Source organism: Taudactylus pleione, unplaced genomic scaffold, assembly GCF_031769625.1.
Source record: "Taudactylus pleione unplaced genomic scaffold, aTauple2 ptg000026l, whole genome shotgun sequence".
Lineage (NCBI taxonomy): Eukaryota > Metazoa > Chordata > Amphibia > Anura > Myobatrachidae > Taudactylus > Taudactylus pleione.
Window position 1 is genome coordinate 4,629,176 of NW_028284428.1, and position 21,167 is coordinate 4,650,342.

Genomic DNA, 21,167 nt, shown 5'->3' on the forward strand with positions numbered 1-21,167 from the left:
TTGATGGAATTACTTTAGTGGGTTGGATATAATAGATCTAGCCCTCCATGTCCCAGTTTGATACTGCCCCTAATGTTTATTTTTATTTCCCTTTAATTTGCCCCTACATGCTACCTGGCACACTTGGGGGTTAGGGGCATGGTAGCACATACATGCTCCGGGCACCATAATTACATACTACACCTCTGCTCACTTGCTTCCCAGCTGTGCTGAAAACACTTTCCAAGTACACACTGGAGGGTGAGCAGCTTAAGTAAAGCAAAGCAAGTTTGTACAAGGGCCTCCAAATTGCTTCTTTTTCCACAAGTAGTCAAAGGGACTATCTGACATGCTTATTTGTACACTGTATTTAAAATAATGCTCCACATATGGGTGTCATTAATTTTGGGCAATTTTTTTAGATCTGCCCATATGTCATTTTGTGTCACTCTGGTGCACTGAGTTGACTCATCACCAGTGGGTCTCTTGGGAAAGCACAATTTTTCCTGGCAGCAGCAGTTGCAGAAGAAATTGAAGGAGATGTCATCGTGTTATGTGCCATTTGATCTGACAACTTGCTCACAAGGAGCTATTTGCATCTGTGTGTCAGTTGGAAAGAAAGACATAATGTATGACTTACAGATGTTGACAACCCTTTGATTCTGGCAAAGCAAATAAAGTTTATCTACAAGTCCAACATACTTAACAGAATCACTTAATTTCATCTCCTCCTTCAGTTTCTCAAGCTGCTTTTCCAGTAGTCTAATTAAGGGAATCACCTGACTCAAGCTGGCAGTGTCTGAACTCACTTCACAGGTTACTACTTCAAATGTTTTCAGTAGCTTGCATAAAACTGAAAGTATTCTCAACTGTGCTGGACTAAGGTACATTCCCCCTCCTCTCTCTATGTCATGGCATGTTGTGTTGCTGTTCTTCCATTTGATGAAGCATATAAACTAAAGGGTGGAATTCCACCTTGTTACTACCTCTTGGTTCAGTTGGTGGTATGGCAAATTTAACTGATTTTGCAAGTGCTGCAATCTTCTACATGCAATTGCTGACAACTGAAAATGTCCTGAAATTATTCATGCCACAGAGAGCATCTCCTGCACGCATTAAAAAAGATATATATATATATTTTTAAGCCTAAGGAGGTGTGGTCATACCTCCCGCAATTAGGCTGCCCCCCTTCCCTGGGCCTGGTGTGGCTCTTGACTCCCCTGCTTATATCCCTTAATGGTCCTCTGACAAGAAAGGAACATTAGCATTAGGGAAACAGCAGTATGAATATAAATGTGTGTGTACAAAACATGTAATTCATATGTGATTTGTTTTTAATGTCCTTACACAAGCGAGGAATTGCTTTTCTTGCTATAATAGAATTGAGATGGAATTGGGTAGCGCGGTCACAGTACCTCAATTAACTGTCTAAAATCAGATGCATTAATGGTGGATATTGGATGCAGATCTAATACTAGCATAGCCATTATGGCTTCAGTGATCCTCTGGCAGCTTTCATACTTGCTCCCTTGCTTCATCTTACAAAGGATTGTTTCACAGTCAATTGTTGTTTGAAACTACTTGTAGTCTTCTTGGTCCCCTTCTGCAATAAAGATTCAGCCCCAGCAGCAACAACAGCAGGCCTAGTGCTCCAGGATTCTTCTGAGGAATCCTGGATATGGAAGGAGTCAGTCAGCCTTTGCAAATTGGATAGACTACCTCCGATCATTGATGAGGAGATTGATGATGAAGGTGTTGGTGGTGGAGATTGCATGTGCTGGGCTCTAGCTGAGAGATGGGAGCTAGCTGATGCTGGACTGCATGGTATTATTATTTTAACATATTTTTCAGATTTTGACAAAAAAGTTGCATGAACTCACTGCAAATTACATAACAGGGAGGGGGTTCCCACTTACTTTGGCTTTACAAACATTACAGAAGGCAAGACAATTGTTGTCAAGATTTGGGTAAAATAATTCCACACATAAGATGTGCATTTTTTGGTGTTATGTTTTAACACAGTGCTACTGCCTGGCCCTGAACACACACATGTTTTAGAATTTAATCTGTTTTTTAAATGTTAACTTCACACTGCGACTTTCAGTGCTTATATTACTAACATTGGGGCACGGCACCTACTGAACATCATTTTTTATCAGAGTGCCTCTGCCTGAACCTGAACACGCACAAGTTTTAGGAAAAAAAAGCAGAAGAAGGGACCTTAGGAGATTCGCTGGGGCTCCCTGTCATTACATCATCGTGTAGTCAGAGCCCTGATGTCAGACAGAGCAGGCCAGGGGAGCTGGAGGAGCTGCCAGCTGGGCAGGTAGAGGGCACAGGCAAGGTAGACGGGCCCAGCACAATTCTAAAGCGCATGCCATGGCATCCAAGAAGTGGGTTGGGGAGGTGATATTTGTGCTTGGCCTTCGTACATGCTGGTATAAATGTTAGTCAGCACTGGGGTGGTGCAGGCCAATGCAGTATAGGACGAGAGAAAAGATGACAGAATACTAGAAGACAAGGAGGAAGAAAAGCAGCAGAGAGAGATAATAAGAAGTAATAGGTGGAGACGAGAGAAACAAAACTGAAAACCAAAACAATATGCACCAAACAGCAGACAGTGACTACTGATTACTTTCCTGTCTGGTCATCAGCAATCAAAGAGGCTTGAGTACCTTCACATCAAACACAAAGATTCCTAATGCCAATCTACGCATCCCCTTGCTGACCGATTGGCTAGCCACATTGGTTATGGCAGTAGCATCACAAGGAATTTTATTCCAGCCTGCAAGGCTATGCGCTGCATCAGAGTTTAACTCTTTGTCAGTCTGATAGCACTTCTCTCAGCCTTTTTTGCAATATATGAATCCAAAAGTAGAAGTTTTCTCATTATAAGCAACAGCCTAACTTTGTAGGCAAAAGGTTCCAGTAATATGCACATTGTTTGACCCATAGAAGATGCTGAGAAGCCTCTTCATCTTGCAGTTCCCCATTCCTCTCCAGATGGCATTACCTAGCAGCAAATGCCTGGTTTTCCACCAGTGACAGTTTGAGTCAATTGCTGTTCCCATAGAGGTCTATGAGGAAGGCACTAAAGTGCAGAAAGTAGGATAAGGCCAACAAAATCTTTAATGGCTTTTTACTGCTTGATAACTAGAGCTCTAAGTGTGTATTGCATGTAAAGTATATGTGTGTGTGACAGATGTTTTGACATTTCTTAAATGTCACCAGGTGGAGGTTCCACTGACCTCTGGAAGACACTTCTTGGTCAAAAAACACAATGGTTTAAAATGGGGAATGGCTCAGGAAGCAGTGGTGTCAATATGAGCCTCTTGACTCATATTTCTGTCTGACTAGACTGCTGAGAGACGCTCACTGCAGAATGTTCCAGTGTTCTGTGAGTTCTGGGGAAAGCTCAGGGGTGGCCCACTTATAAGTTGGCACCAATCAAGGGCAAGTGAGTTATCTAAGGATTTCCCTGATGATGCCAAACTACTATGAGAAGCAGGCTGACCATATAACAATGCAATGCTCCAGAAACTTTTTATGCTGCAATGACAGCTCTGGCTAGGAGTTATGGTTCCTGTTGGGCTTATCAGAAGATGCATTTGTTAATCTTATTATGGAAGCCTCCAATGACTTTGTCACTTTGTGATTCTAGAAAAGTGGTGAGACATTGGACTGTCTGTTACATAATCAGACCCATGGAAATATTCAAAATGTTAATACAATCTCTTGAGTGGCTCTGAATGATCACATGAGATTAGAGCCACATGATCTTTAAATTATACAAACAGCTAAATTAAATAATAATACCTTGCTGGTATGGGAGCAGAAGATCATGGACAGCAGCCAGAATAGGGCTACCAAGTGGTAGTGACTATACTGTAGTTCCTTTAAGATAAGTCTTGCATGCTATGTTTGATACTGTGACCCACTGATCTCTCTCTCTCTTTCTTTTTTTTTGTTTATATATATATATATATATATATATATATATATATATATATGTGCTGTAATCCTGTGAGTTTGAAAATAAACGATTCAGAACCCAGAAGAGATGTTGGGTCCATTCAGCCACCATATAACGCTGCCTTCAATCTGACCAGCTAGTACTGAGAGAGTAGTAGAGCAAAACATAAACCCGGTGTCATCACATATTCCCACATCAAAAAATCCTACTAGCTACACAATAAACACTACATGGCACAATTTCAATACACAGCACTTCAGCCGTCTCATAAAGCAGCAGCAAGATAGAATAAGATGTAGGACCAACACAGCAGTCACCTGCAGCCTGGGCACAAAAATGGCCCTAATTTTGACAGTCAATTGTATCAGGGATCCCATCAGCACAGATGAAAGGATTTCCTTGGGAGATAGGACCACAATCATTGTACAAGTCTACTGTACACAAATGTATAAATTTTTTGAGTAGGTATATATAATGAGTGGGAGAACATTCCCATCACTGGCAGGAGTATGCTTACTGTGATCCTGTAATACGTGGTACAGTGTGACATAATCAGACTCAAGGAAATAATCCAAATTTCAATGTAATCTCGATTTCTCTAAATGGTTACATGAGATTAGTGCCACAAGATCTTCAACCCATACAAACAGCCATATTAAATGTCCAAGGGAGGGACACAGTTTAATAACTAACTTTCTAAATAATGATTTGGTTGTTAATAAGTGTATATTACAGTTATGCTGTTAGCAGGGGCGTCTTAAGAGAGGAGGGGGCATTCTCTGTGTAGGGCCCTCTCCTCTCTCCCAGGCAGCCGACTGATGCAGCTGGCTGGCCACCGCAGAAGCAGTAGACTCTGGGCGCTAGAGTGTGCCCGGAGTCTACTGCACATGCACAGAACTCGGGCAAAATGGGTGCGGCGGACATTTTACGGTGTTCTGTGGAGCTCTGACAACCGACGCGGGACCACAGAGAGGTGAGTTTTAAATTATATGGGTGCAGTGTGTGCGTGGCTCCCATGGACCCGGGGGGCCCATGTACCCTGCTCACCCTGCACTCATTACAGATATGCCCCTGGCTGTTAGTCATGCTGTACCTTTGAGGTTAGATTTTTCATAGCTGCATGAGAGGTATATTTTAAGTTGCAGGTACAGATAAGTAGACAAAAAAAACCTTACCATTAAAACAGCAAAGTTAGTTGTATGATCGCAGATACATTGTAATGACATGATATCAGATGATGTGGTCTCATTTGATGCAATCACAATTGACGTTTTCTTGCAGCCTGTTGTATTCCAATCTCCGCGCTCATAGTCCCAGAAAACACATGTATACTGAATCAGGCTATAATATGTATCAAACTACAATAACAAGACCAAAGAAGAAAGATGAAAATATTTTTAAAATAAAACAAAACAACAGTTTAGAGCAGGGTTTCCCAACTCTGACTTTACAGTCCATGTTTTAAGGATATCCATGCTTGAGTTCAGATGCTTAAATCAAATTGACCGACGTACTTTACAGTACTAATTAAGCCACCTGTGCTCAAGCATAAATATCCTTAAAACCTGGACTGTAATTGTGGAGTTTGGGAACCTCTGGATTAAATAGATAACAAAAAGAGCACAGTTTTCATACATATTAGAAATATTTTGCCATTGACATAAATAATTTGTTATTTTTGGTATAGTTAGGTTGGCTTGTTTGGATAATCAGTAACCAAAGTCTTGTTTACAGCTGAAAACAGTTTTTTGCTATTTTTCCAACTTAAGTTGGCCAAATGTGTGCAGATCATCAAATAACCACATATGTGGTGATATGAGCATCACATTTATTGATTTTATCACTGCTAAGCTAACCAAAGTGTGCCCTCTATTACAAAATTGCAGTAGCTGGTGAAATCATTGTTGCCTTGGCAATCCAATCTCCCTGCATACAAGGCTGTTGCCTGCCATTAAGATGTCCATACACCAAACATTCCTACATATTATGCCTCCTCTCTGGGAGACCCAAAGGGAAAGTCCATTAGGGAGGAACGAGAAGGGAGTGACAACAGGATCACATCAGTGTGACTATGACCTTCCCTCCTGCCACTACTGAATGCTATGGCTCAGTAGAGGGTGGGGCTACAATGATGTGATTTGGTGGTAGTAGATGATCCCGGGAGATTTCTCTACTCTTCTGGGCGTCTGGGAGAATGCCCAACACAACATATAAATCTGTGCCAAAATTTACCTCCAGGCATAATTTGCATATCTGCTCATCCACAAATCATAAATGATTAACCACTAGTGCTATATTTATTTCTCCCAACCGTTGATAATGTCAAAGTGTGCAGGATGTCGTCTGTAGGTCTCAAAATGGAAGTCTGCTCATTATTAGATATTTTGGGACTTATATAATAGCCTGGGGGTGCAGTTTCTGTCAAGGTTCCAGCAAGTCTGCCAGTATTTGTAAAGCAGAAATCATTTAAAAGGTAAAACCAACCCAGTCTTACCTTTTAAATGGTTGCTGCTTTAAATATACAGTCAGACTAACCAGAATCTTGCCAGAGCCAAATCTTGCATGGTTATTACATAAGCCACATGGTTAGAACACATTAAGCAATGTCTGGTAAACACGATTTAAACATTTGTTGCCCATAACACAACTAGCCTCATGCCTTATACAGACATCATAATTCTATGCAGGACCGGCGAGAGTTTGGTAGCTCATCGGTACTCGGATGTGGAGGTGGCCATGCCTTCTTCTCTAAATTTTGCAGAGGAAAGACATGGTGTCCAATATTGGCACGTAGTTAACTTTCCCTGGCACGCCTGTGCCCACTAAGCTGCCTGGGCCAAAGTACCTTGTATCCACCTCACTCTTGAAATTGGCTATAGATGATTGTAACTATAAAGATGTACCTACCTCTTGATTGAAGCTAAACTCCACATTAGCATATATTCCTTCGGAAATACTGGCAGAGATTATTCTTCTTTTATGTTTTAGTTTTCTTTTATATTCTGACTGAAATAAATTATCATTCTGGTACAGCACAAAGCCCACTGTTGTATCCACATCAGAATCTGTAAAAATTAGTCAATAGTCAATCACAGCATAAGCGTCTTTAGAATAGGTGCAAGGTGTGCGGTGCACACAGAGGGCCCATATCGCACACCCTGCACCCATAGTTAATATACTTACCTCTCCGCAGATTCCAATGAGCTGCTCTGCAGCGCCACATCGGCGCTGCAGAGCAGCAAAAAATCACTGGGAAAATGGCAACGACCACTTTCCCGGTAACCTGCGCATGCACAGAAAAGATGTCCCCAGGAAAACAGGTGTAGGCGCAATTTTCCCAGAGACCCGCTCATGTGCAGTAGATTCAGGCATGAAGCCAGATATTACAGTGCTCAGTGCGCTGACAGAGAGGAGGGGGCCCAAACAGAGGCTGCACACGGGCCCCCTCCTCTCTTAAAATGCTCCTGAATCACAGATGTCCAAGGCAGTCCACATCATGCTCACCAATATCACATCACAGTCCTAAGACATCTTGGCTTGGCCTAAAATAGTAGGTGGACGTCTATCTATTTTACATCTGGGTATAGAGCCCTAAACTCCCTAAGTCATACTTTCCCACAATTAAAATATATTTGATTAATAGTTGATTACTGCAGATTTTTATTTAAGAGAAATAATATAGATATATGTTCATAGCAGCTTCTTTTAAATCACATTTTCTCAACCTAAACAAGTAAATTTACTAAGAATCATGTCTGACTGAGATTGCCCGATTAGAAACTCGATTTGCATCGTTGAAACTCGGGTGATTTTTATTCTGCTGAAACTCTCAAATTTACCAAGAATCGTGATTAGCTGACATAGTGTTTTCCGATGGTGTATGTGATCGAGATTTCTCACCCAAGTTTTCTTAGTCTTACTGCAGCCAGACTCTCCAGAACAAGCAACTGCTTGTGTGTGTTTTAAGGAGTTAAATGGTTAATGTTAAAAAAAAATATGTGATGCATGTCTTATGTGATAAGACATACAGTACATCTATACATGTCCGAAATGGATCGGGGACTCGTGTTTTTTGCCAAGACCCATGGACTCTGCTGGAGAAGGGGACTGACCTGCGCCAGGAGTTAGGCAAGTATTGGAGAGGTCCCAAACTCCCCTGAGAAGGGAAGAGCCCCGGGCTTCAGCGTAAGCCTGGGGTGCTCAGGAGAGTGGAGACCCCTTTATTGGCGGGCCCCACCTCCCCTGAGATCCTCAGCTTGGGCTGACTAGTTGGGGTGTTAATGCTTTGGCCGGGTGACCCGGTAAAAGTGTCCCCTGGCTGTGGCATTACACCCTGGCTAGAATTTAATCTGATGCTTGTCTTAAAAATAGGGGGAACCCAGCGCATTTTTTCCCTCTATTTTTAAAACCAGGACTGGCTCAGCAGCCTAGTGGTGGTTCATAAAATATGGGGAGACCCTACTCATTTTTTTCCCCGTATTTTAAGAACCAGGACTGTCTCAGGAGCCCAGAGCTGGTTCTGCTTTTTGGAGGAGAAACCTACGTCATTTTATTTTATTTTTTTTTAACATTAATCATTTACATCCTTATTACAGGCAAAAACATACACAAGTCACACTGATCTGTGTATGTTTCTGCAAAATTCGCAGCTCGGTGGTAGTCTATTTGAAACTTCTATTTAGGTCTGAGTTTGCTGAAATTACACCCATGATTCTAATCACAAATCTTGGTAGATTCTCGAGTTGTATTTTTTCCATGAAAAGTACTTGCGAGTTTGGGTGATGGTGTATTGATTCATGGTTGCATTCTCAACTGAGATTTACCGTTTGAAAAGAGAAATCACTCCCGAGTTTTACTTTAGTAAATTTATGAGTTGGAAAAAATGGTTAAAATCACCCGAAGTTGCAATCTCGACCAAACACGAATCTTAGTAAATATACCCCACAGTCTTATAAATATCTATAGGCTTACCATACTATCCCTTTAACCAGGACACTCATGAATTACACAGGTTCTGTGGCTGGCTGACTTCATGTCTGGATTTCACCTGGATTTAATGAGCCACAGAACCTGTGTAATCCTTGAGTGCCCCAGTTTAAAGGGATGATATGGTAAGCCTATCTATCCATTATATTTTACAGCCATTTTGTTTATATATGTATATATGTTAATGTATAAAATAAAGGTGAATTACTGGACAAAGCAGTTGGCCCAGATGTGGACCAAAATATACAGTGGAGGAAAACATGGTAGCCAGTCTTAAGACAGAACCAACTATAAAAGTGGTGAGCAAGAATTTACAAAGTGTAGACCGACCAACTACTCAAGAAACATTCCCATCAAGTTTTTCAGATTAAACAATTAGAAAAGTATGCTGAGGTATTTGCCAGTTCACCTATAGCAGAGAGGTTGGGATCCCCTGAACATAAATCCCTGAGTCCTAGTAAGCAGCAGCCAATATCTAATTTCAAAGTGCCATTTGCCTAGTGGACTCCAGCTAATGTACTACCAGAGTATAACTTTCCACCCAAAATATGTATTAATATAAGTATAACCTCTAGTATAATCACATTATTGATAGAAGCACTGGTGGGGAAGGGCCAGCAGCACTGGTAAGTGCCGCTCAGACTGGAGCGTTCTGAGGACGGTCCTATCAGCTGCTCAGATTGCAGGGTGTCTGTATGAAGCATCTAAAGGATGCTATGGTTGTGCCGTAGCAGTGATCCTGGCTGCAGGGAGCCATTACAGGTACCCTGCTAGCCAGAGGCAAGGGCTGTTGGGTGGCGACAATGCCACCCATAGAGCCCTGTGCTCTTTGTGGTAGTACCGATTGCACACCCCTAGTTACAACCCTAATAATTTTGATTGTATATATTTGTCATTTAACTTGTGTTTTCTACCATACCCAATAGCCTTACCAATACACCCTTTAAGTACAGTGCCTCACAGGGGTTGAGTACGGGATGCCGGCACTCAAGATTCTGGCGCTGAGAATCCCTACACCAGCATCCAGACTGAGTTAAAATTCCAACACCTGCCGGTAAGTACCCTAATCCTACCCCTAATCTAACCCCCTTAGGGGGAATATTCCAACCTTCTAAAGTCAGAGAGACTCCACATTCTGTTTGTTCTGGTTTTAATCTGAATGATGTGGGTTCTACTCTCAGCCTGGGTTCTCCTCATCATAGTGGGACACTTCAATCTGCAGCCTAAACCTAACCCTCCCCCCTCAGTCTAAACATAACCCTCCCCCCTCAGACTAAACCTAACCTTCCCCCCGCAGCCTAACCCTTCCCTCCACAGCCTAACCCTAACCCTCCCTGTGCTGCCTAACCCCTAACCCTCCCCCTAACCCAACACTTACTGTCGGGATTCCGATGGTCGGGATGCTGGCACCGTGATTCTGACTCCTGTTGGGATTCCAGTGCCGGCATCCTGGGCGAGACAGAATCCCCACCTCCAGGATGCCAACTACATCCCGAGCAAAGTTAAGGGAAAAATGTCAAAGTGTATAAATAAATCTACATAAGTGAAATCACAGTGCTTTAAACACAATATTTAGGAGTGGAATTCTAACCTTAAAGACCTTATATTCTACACTGAAAATTGATGACTGCTGTATGGGCTAGATCCAATTAAGCGTGATATGCCGTTGCAATGGCGTTAAAATGCCGGCAACACCCTGGCACATCGCACCCTTTGCAGCCCGACTCGCCACTGAATTTGCCTGAATTTGTTCACTGCCCTATGGAGTAGCGGGCACTTTCAAGCGAATCCAGCCGGCCGTCAAGCACAGCCACTGTCGCGATGACTCGCACACGCGAGTACATCGCACCTAATTGGATCGAGCCCTATGAGTCTAATATGGAATAGGGTCTTAGTTTTCAGATGCAGCATAATTCAGATGGATTTACCATTTAATTATTTTGGCATCTGCAGCCAAGATTGCTGGAATCGCAGTGCTTCTGGAAAGTCAGACCCTATTACTTAACCTACTAGAACTTGATACTTACTTTCCAAAGGTTTGACAAAAAGTTGCACTTCTGCAGTTTTGTTAAGTAGAAATTCTGAGGTATCATTATCTACTATGATTCTAGTAGACACCAGGTTATCATCCTCGTTTATACCTATACACAAAAACAAACATCATGGAGTATCAATGTCACTGAAATATTACTCATCACTGCTACAAACTTATTCATTTACTTAATATTAAGAAATAAATATTGGATTGACATGGTTGCTTAGTTTTAAACTACTATATAACTCTTCTTCTGTTTGTCTGTTATGTATGTTCTGAAGAAGATCTCAATGGCTAATTTCTGCATGCCCATGTAACGTGTTTAAACGGTCCGACACGCCTGCATTTTTATAACCACCTACCCGTTACAACCCCCAAATGTTAACTACTTGTCACTCAATTTGCAAGTGGTTCCTCTGTATGAGAGTAATCGCAATGTACAGTAACTGCTGCGCAGACACCGTGTGGCTTTCGCACATGTGCAATGGCAAACAATCTCTTGATCTGCGTAGATATCGGCTTTGTGAAAATCTCTGAATCTGGCCCAAAATGCACAAAATAATAAACACCCTAGTGGCTGATGGCATCTTCTGCTCCAAATAAATGACCCATTAAAAATAAACATTATTTAAACACAATATGTATATAAGAATGTACAGTATATAATGACACAAGACATAAGTGGCATGAAATTGGTCAGCTTTATTATATGAATAAAATAGTATGGGGTGGAAGATAGAACGGCCAGCTAATCAATGGAGCCACTTGACTTAAAGTAAGATCACTTCAAACAATACTTGCATGTGCCAATTGTTCTAACAACAACAGCTCCAACTCTCATACTCATACAAATAACACATACAAATCCCATCCAGCAAAGGACCTCCCGGGGAAGTCTTAGGCTGGGTACACCCCTAAAGATTTTCTGTCCAACCATCCAACTAGTTGATTGGTTGGAATGAAAATCTGGTAAGATATGAAAGCAAATGACAATCAGCAATTTGCTCACAAATGCCAGAAAATGGACATAAATTGTTGTTTGAACAAATTATTTAGATCAAACATTTAACAAACTTGTCTGACGACCATTTTCATCTGTTTTCTGGCATTTAGGAGCAAATTGCTGATCATCATTTATTCCCATACGTTACCAGATTTTCATTCCAACCAATCAACTAGTTGGATGGTTGGACAGAAAATCCTTAGGTGTGTACCCAGCCTTATTGGTAGACAAAGCGTGTCTATGTTTTTCCTTGCTGGACAATCACCTAATGGATACTTTCTCTGACCCTTTCTGTGGAGTCCTCCTTCTGGCCAGTGAACTCCATGTTTTAAAGATCTCAGTTAAGCTACAGAATTCTGAATGTTTTTTTCATGTATGGACATTTTTTGTATCTTAAAAAGACTACATTACAATATTACACTATTGTGACCCTTTGTTGTTTTGAGGTACAGTACATAGTTTTCTGCTAGTTAAAAAGTAGTGGTTTTCCATATTCTCATTCGGGTAGACAGTAACAATCAGACCCTTTCTGTTATAAGTTGTCAGTGCACCTTGTCACTTACTCGTGCTCCCGGTGTCGCTCTTTCTGATCGCCAGTCACACTCCCAGAATCCCGCCCCTGGACAATGTACACACCGTACTGGGACGGCATCTCCAGTTGCTAGGGGATTGAAAGTCTGGTCTATGGCTCGTGATACTGGATGACACCTCCTTCTCACCTGTAGATTCCATTAAACATCTGCCTCGCATCCATTGTTTCAGCACCTTTCTTAAGCCTGTTGGTTCATCACTAGCTTTTCGGCTATAGTGTGTTTGTAAGTGTCCTTCTGGTTCCTGCCAGTCGTGGTCCTGCTCGTTTGTGCTTGTTCTGCTAAGTTCAAGAACTCTGGTTCCAAACTTTCACTCCGTCATCTAGAGTATTCGTTTCTGCTGCCTGCAGTGCTCCAGGTTGTACTGCGCCTGTGGCCTCACCACTCATTGCAGTCAGTCTGTTACCATCTCTGCTCTCAAAGCCGCATCCTGGCTGTTTAGCCGCACCTCGGCCTACTAGGCTGCATCTCAGTCTGTTACCGTGTAGGCTTTCAAAGCCATATCCTAGCTATCAGTCACAACTCGAACACAAGGCTGCACCTCTGCTACCATTTAGGCTCACTAAGCCGCATCCTGGCTGTCGAGCCGCACCTCAGTCTGTTATAATCTAGCATCTAAAATCTACTTTCCGGCAATCTAGCCACAGCACGGCCTACTAGACGACAACACAGTCTGTTACCATCTCTGCTCTCAAAGCTGCATCCTGACACAATAGCCCCACCTTGGCCAATAAGGCCGCATCTTAGTCTGTACCACCTCTGCTCTCAAAGCTGTATCTCCATCAGTTGAATAACATCTAGTGGCCCTAGGTTAGCCGTGCAAGCCTTTTCAATCTCAAGTTAAGTTCAGGCAGCCACCTAAGTACCAGTGAATGTTTCCAGTTCTATGGGAACAGCGAGTGGCTAGCATGGTGACTCCTAGGTGAATGTAACACTTTCTCACCCAGGATGCTATTAAAACCCTCATCCACTGACTGGCCACCTCCAGATTGGACTACTGTAAACTCCTCAATGCTGCTGCTTGGCTTATCTTCCTCTCCAAACATTCTATTGTACATCTGCCTCCCCTCTCCTACAAGCCCTCCACTGGATCCCCTACAGAACCCAATTCAAGGTTCTTACACTTGCTTACAAAGCCCTCACCCATTCCTCTCCTATTTACCTCTCTAACCTCATCTTCCTTCACACAACCAATCGCCCTCTTCTTTCAACAAATGCACGCCGCCTCTGCTGTCAACTGATTACTTCCTCCCACTCCTGCCTCTAAGATTTTGCCCGTGCTGCTCCCTACCTCTGGAACTCTCTGCCCCTCCCCATCAGACTCTCCACCTCTCTGCAAATCTACAAACAGGCTCTCAAGACCCACTTCTAGGGAGGCCAATCCCAGGTGATTTTTCCAATCCCAGGATTAGAGATTGAAAAACGCTCAATCCTAGGGTTCCCTGGATACCCGGGATTGACTTAGTTAATGGGGTGGCTGGGCATGGTTGAAGGGGCGGGTCGGCGCAGCCTGGCAGTGCTGCCTGCTCAGATGCTACAGAGCTGAAAAATGCTATATAACACCTGGAAACATTAGTCCAGAAATCCCGGGATTGGAAGCTCCAATCCCAGGATTGAAATCCCACCAATTTTAGGCCCAAATCCCGGGATCTCGCCGATCCCGATCCCGGGATTGGCCTCCCTACCCATTACTTTATCAAAGCCTTCCAGCTCTTATCCTAACTCACTATTTCATGCTCCTTCCTCTGTCTACCCCATCTGTGTTATGCCAGTTTGTCTGCCCCTCCCCATTAGAATGTAAACTCTCATGAGTAGGGCCCTCTACCCTCTTGTGCTTCTCCCTACTTATACATTCATCTACTCCTTACCCACTAGGGCACTTAACACTTATGCCCAGTTGCTTATTTGAGTGTTATGATCGCTAATGGATCAATGTATATATACCTTGTCCTGCTTTGTATTGTATTGTACTGTAAGTCACTGGTTTCTTGTTCACTTATTTGTTTCTGTACTATACTATGTAAGGTGCTGCGGAACACTTGTGGTGCCATATAAATAAAGGATAATAATAATAATGAATAATAATTACAATCCATTATTATTGAAGGCATTGATTTTATTATATTAACGTATTAAGCTATACCTGTTCCTGTGTGTTTCAAGTTTGGGATGCTCCATGCTATTTTTGTTCACTTTCTTTTTAGGTCACATTATTTGAGAGGAGGGATCCCCATTTCTTTGGACCTTCTCATACACTTTTTTATGAGTCTTATATTTGGGTATGTATAATCATTTATTTTTCTGGTCACATTGCTTTATATCAGGGATAGCCAACCCTGGTCCTCGAGGGCTACCAACAGTGCATATTTTCCAGGTCTCCACACAGTGGACCTCATTCAGAGTCGGTCGTTGCGGCCGCACGGTCGTACGGGAAAAGGGGCCGGATATGCAAATGATGCACTCGCAAGTTGCGTCCCTAAGATCAGATCGGTAGCTGGCCGACCAAGGGGAGGAAGCGGCCGGAAGACAAAAAAATACGCCCCCTTCTCGTACGCATTACACGTCATCTCCGGGCATATAAGGATTAATCGAGACCATCGGGAACCATCGGAACTGGTCGTAGAGCTTAAGGTTGACCATACCCTCTCTTAAGCTCTACGATCATGTCAGTGTAAAAACCTCCCATGTCACGTGTGCTATGACACTACTTAGTTAATTATGCACTCCCATAAAACGTTGTTGGCATAATTAGGCACGCCTGCGTTCGGATCTCCACTCCCCCATTTTCAAGCACCTTCCCCTGTTACCACCCACAAACGCCTCATCCTGTCACTCAAACTACCAACCTGGCTGTGTTCAAGGAGAGAGAAATTTCTGATCGTAGCAGCTAGTTTGCGCACACACATTGCGAACTTTACGCATGCGCAGTTTAGCAAACATCGGTGGCGTACGACCGTGCGGACGCTACAACCGACTCTGAATGAGGTCCAGAATCACAAGTGAAATAATTAGCGCCACCTGGGGATCTTTTCAAATGTGTCAGTGAGTAATGACTACACCTGTGCACTTGCTATGTGGTCTGGAAAACGTGAACTGTTAGTAGCTCTTGAGATCCGAGGTTGGCTACCCCTGCTTTATATGAAAATACTACACCATGGGGTAAATTTAGTAAAAGTTAATTCAGATAAATTTTAAATCGATCTAAATTGATCAACATTGACCGGCTTTTTGGCTGCAAAATTCACATATTTCTCATCCGTAGGGATTCAGTTGAAGCTGAAATGCTACAGATGATAAATATGTAGATTTTGCGGTTGGAAAGCCCATCTATGTTGATCGATTTAAAATCTAAATAAACTTTAGTAAATTTACCCCCATATGTTTATTTTCATTTTGGAGGTATTTTCTTCTGGAATAAGAAACCATTTGGTTGAAAAAATCCAGATGCTCACTAATTTATAACATTTGGTAGGCAAAATCACATTTACTGCTATCTTAAATATATACTTTGGTAAACTGAATGCACTATGGGCCTCATTCAGAGGTGGTCGGAGGATGCAAGCGGTCGCTCAGAAACTGGGTGGCCGTTTGCATTCTGACTGCCCGCCTCTGTTGCGGTCGTTAGGCTGTGGGTTAACACCCACAGCTCTAACGACCGCTCCGGTGATGGTCGCGATGGCCATAGACCATCGTGACCATCGGGGCTTACGATGAGACCCTAGGGTAGGGTCTCCCTTGTCGTAAGCCCCTGAGAGCTTCTGGCTCTGTCTGAGCTGGAAGCTCTCCACTGATATCACTAGTGATGTCAGTGGGGCCTCCCCCAAACGGTAGGCGTTCCCATGGTAACGCCTCCGTTTGGGCTGCCACCCCCCCTGGCCCGCCTTCCAAACGGGGCGAGCTGTCAATCAACATCGACAGCTCGCCCCCTTTGGATCGAGACCCGCTACGACCGGCGCTGTCGGTCGTAGCTGGTCTCACACATGCGCACGACGTGCGCATGCTCTGTGGGGGCCATCGACCCGGTCTGAGCGCATCGGCGCTAACGACCGGGTCTGAATGACCCCCTATGTGTGGCGCCCCTTGTCTTCATCTCTTACGATGTAAATTAGCTGGACTTCATAAGGAGAGTGTGTTCAGGGTGCACCAGGAGCGCTATTTATGCCAGATAGACTAATTGGAATTACCTCCTATGGGATTTCCTGTGGTTGATGGGCGCCGCCATCTTTGAAACCACTGAACATGTGCAGTAGCTCCTTAGATATAAACAACTACATATTTACAATTTTAGTCATCTAGTAAATACCTACTTTGTGACACCAAGCACTAACAATACACTTTTAAATCAGCATGTAAATCCATGAAATTTAGCAAACATTGAAAAAATGCCAAAGGAACCATGACCAGTGCCCATTTTTAAGTAGCCCATGCAGTAACATGGAAATTGCCATTTTGGTAGTAACTTTTCTATATGTTTTTCTATATGTTTGTCAAATTGGAACATTTCAATGAGTTGGTGGCCATTTTAAAGTACAGTAGTCCATGCATCTCAGTTAGCCTCAGTGGTAGCCACAGAGGTATAGTTGGTGCAGCCTGCTCTTATCCACCCCCGGTACTGTAGTTCTTATTTAGGGGTTCTGGCTGCAGAGGTTAGCCCTCCTAGGAAGTTATATAGTAAGCTAATTATAGTTCCCTCTGCACAGGCTTAGTTGAGCAGGTGCTGAGTGTTACCCAGACCCCATTTTATTTTGCCAAGCGAGCACAGTTGCATTGTGCTTTTGTGTCCTCTCCCCTGTCTATACCCCACAGCAGCCGCGTTGTCAGGTCTGCCCAGTGGATTGTTTGCACTGTGGGTTAAAGTGGTAGTATACTTTCTGTATTAAGTGGACAACCTGCACTTACTCCCGGATGCAGTTTATTTACCAGCATCCGGAATGTCGAACGTCGAAATCCCAGCCTTGCAAGCCCGACTCTGTACTAAAGATAGTCGTCTAAATACTGACACCTATCTTTAGCTAGACGCTGAAATCCCGATGCCCTGCATCCTGAATGAAGGTAAGGGGGACTTAGGGTTAGGTGCCCCCATGAAGGTAAGGGTCAGGCTAGGGGAAGGAGAGGTTAGGCACCACTGTGGGGGGGTTAGAGTTAGGCATCCCACCGGGAGGGTTAGATTTAGGGTGTGGGAAGGGGGGGTTAGGGTTAGGCACCACTGGGCGGAGTTTAGGGTTAGGCATCCCTTCGGGAGGGTTAGGTTTAGGGTGTGGGAAGGGAGGTTAGGGTTAGGCACAACCAGGGGAAGGTTAGGGTTAGGGGGGGGGAGAGGGGAGGGTTAGGGTACTTACCAGCCCCAGTCAGGATTCTGACGGTTCGGGCTTCCAGCGTCGATATGTAGTCCGCCGGCAATTACATCAGGTGGCATTACAGACAGATTCCCTTACTCCTATTAATGTTAATACTATCTGCGGGCACTCAGAGGTAATCCAATTGTCTGTGTAAAGATAACTAATTCTGTAAATATGCCTGTGCTCCGCTTATGTACTGCTTAATGTTATTGACAGTAATGCAAATCAGAGGTTGTAACAAAATTCTGTACAAAAATTACTTATACAATAAGGTATTTATTAATATGTATTTGGAGTCACATTGCTCCTAATATGTAATGCTATGAACAGCTAATGTGTACACAAGTGTGTCTCAAGGTAATCCTTAATAGGTGACCGGATAGTTTGTTAAAAGTTTGGTAAAAGCACCAAGTCCGTATGTGTGGTTCTTCCTAAGTACACTAATGTCCAGTGGGTGTTGCGCTCTGGAGGGGCGGCGTCCTGTGCCCTACGCTCCGTCACCTTATCCTGAATGTTCCTGCGGTCTGTCTCTCCTCCTGGTCTCTTCTCCGGTTCTTGTATCCTGCTGCCTTCCTTGGAGTGTGTGCCTGGTTACACACTCTCAATTCAGCCTGATGTTACTCACCAGTTATGGCGAGACTTCCGGGTCCCCAGCTGTCTACCGCTGTAACTGACAACCCAACTCAGCCTGGATGGCGAGGAGTCTTGGGGACGGATGGATGGCCAGTAGTTGTCGATGCTGTATGTATAGCAGTGATGGCCATCGACCATCGATGTTTTCAAAACATTGATTGTTCCTGGCCAATGTCAACTAGTTTTACCATCGATGGCAGATAACCAATGGTTCTTTGCCATCGATGGACGACTGTGAGCTAAAAAAAATTTTTTCTCTGTACAGGACTGAGCTTAGCCCTGCCCCCTGGTGGCCGCTAAGCCCTGTCCCCATTTTTGATTGGTCTATTGAGGGGGTGCAAACCATGGTTTCTGCGCCATCAATGGTTATATTTGATGGGCCCATCAATGGTAACCATTGATTGACACCCTACCGATGGCCATCCCTGTTTGTGCCTGGTTACACACTCTGTATTACTCCATGCACGCTGGTGCTCTGTGGCTTTTGGGTAAAGTCTCCTTATCACAAAATCCTGCGGCCTCTCACTGCCAGCTCTTGGTCTAATGGAGTAATGTAAATTAGGACTTGTGTTTTGAGTCCTCTATTAGTCAGTTGAGCCGTTCCTAAAGTATAAAAAAAATGTATCCTGCACAGATAAAGGATGATATCCAAAGCGAAAAATATATGTATCACAGATAAGAAAAAACAACTTATATTGCTAAAGTAGGAGCTATATATCAGCTGAACAATAAGTACAGAGGGTGGTGCTCCCCTGGGTCAAACAACAGTTTAACCAAATACTTGCTGAAGTATTGTTTGCAAAAAGAGTAGCAATAATACTAAAAGGAAGGACCATTTGCAGAGGCACTGTTTCAAATTGTGCATGAGTAATACATCATAAAATATAACTTTTTATATATCACTATTAAAATAAAAAGGAGTATAACAACAATAAGTAATTTTCATTAAAGAAAATACACCTAGGGGTATATTTACTAAAGTGAGAGTTTTTAGAAGTGGAGATTCTACTTAACATTTATCTAGCACTTTCTAGAAGATAATAGCTAGAATCTGATTGGCTGCTATAGGCAACATCTCCACTAATATAAACTCTCACTTTAGTAAATATACCCCCTATAGAGAAAAAAAAATGTAGTTGTTTGAAATAAATGTTCTAGGCCAGTGGTTCCCAAACTTTGTGCCGCGGCACTCTAGGGTGCCTCGGGACAGTTGCAGGGGTGTCTTAGGTTGGTGGTCCAGCACCAAATACATTTTTTTATGGTCAATGTAATGCAAATATGAGGACAAACAGCAGCACAACCTGTCCTCCACTATATAACCAAACCTAAGGATGACAGGTCAGCACAATTTACTTTACTATACTACTTCACTACAATTTTTTCTGAATTTCTCAATAACAAACTTTTGGCTTAGGGGTGTCGTGAAAACAATTCTAATTCACTAGAGTGCCGTGATTCCAAAAAGTTTGGGATCCACTGTTCTAGGCAAAAGAAACATGACATAAAAATTATATATATGAGAAAAAAACACCAAAAACGGTTTATAAATACTATTATGTGTCCCTCAATAGGGAATTGGCTTAAATTGAGTCAAATTGTTATATTTGTAACTTTTTCATTCTACTTTGATAATTGCAATTGGTTACAGCAGTGTGTTTGTGAAAGTAATATTGTTATACTACAATTATAATTATCCCCACAAAGGGTCCTTCCTTACAGTATTAGTGCTACTCCTTTTGCAAATAATACCTCAGCGATAATTCAGTTCAGTGGGTGGTTCAACAATTCAGTAGTAGTGGGTGTATAAAGCATGACGCGTAATGGCCTCCACGGCCTTCCTCAGGACATATTGTTCATACAATATGAAGTAGGACATAAGCAGAGTGGAGGCATACTTATGGAATTAGTATACTTTCTGTGACTTTGCTGGGTCAAGTGCTCTGTAGGGAGCTTTGGAAAAGTGTCATCATGCTGAGCACAACAGCAATTCTCCCTCCAATTTAGAGTAGACAACACTGTGCATGTCATGTCTGTGAGCTTAGCTGCAAATCAGTGCAGTTGCACCTGCGAAAATTCTGGTGCACCGGGCTGCTGTATACACAAGTCAGGATCCTGTGTATATGGTTGGTGTCCTAATGATGTCGCTGGGTAAGCTTAGTCCCCTACTGTCAGCTCAATCTGGCCCCCATATGCCTAATGGTGGTACCTCACTGTTTTGTCCCACTGCTTCCCTAGTTGCTGTTGCTAAACTGGTTGCTAATTCTGCAATTACGTAATTAGCCCCCCTGGTTAAACAATTATTGAGGCCAGTTGCTCTGGGATTTTTCTTGGCCCCCTTTCCTCTTTCTGATCTCCCTGCATCTGTCCCTTTGACTGTTTTTGAGGGTGCTCCAGATTCCATCAACTCCACTTCTGCTCTTCCCTTAAGTGAGGGCATGGCTTTGTCTACCAATATTCTACCAGCTGTCGGGATTCTTTGCCCTTCACATTAGGTGAGACACCTTCCGTTGCATTGCAAATTAAAGTTTGGATTCTGCGACCTCAACTAGCGAGTCATCTGAGAACCAGGTTTCCTGATGTGCAAAGCATAAGCATAGGAGGTTGCAAGGCACATAGATGGGCTAGGCGT

The 21,167-nt window shown here is 43.1% G+C and overlaps 1 protein-coding gene across 1 annotated transcript in view; it reads right to left on the reverse strand.

The window, feature by feature from the left end:
- ADGRG7 (adhesion G protein-coupled receptor G7) overlaps nucleotides 1–21,167 on the reverse strand; it is a 150,183-nt gene that overhangs the window by 71,132 nt on the left and 57,884 nt on the right. The window contains 3 exon segments of the mRNA XM_088451729.1: nucleotides 5,128–5,293; nucleotides 6,843–7,017; nucleotides 10,966–11,068. Of these exon segments, the coding sequence (XP_088307855.1) occupies nucleotides 5,128–5,293; nucleotides 6,843–7,017; nucleotides 10,966–11,068 (444 nt within the window).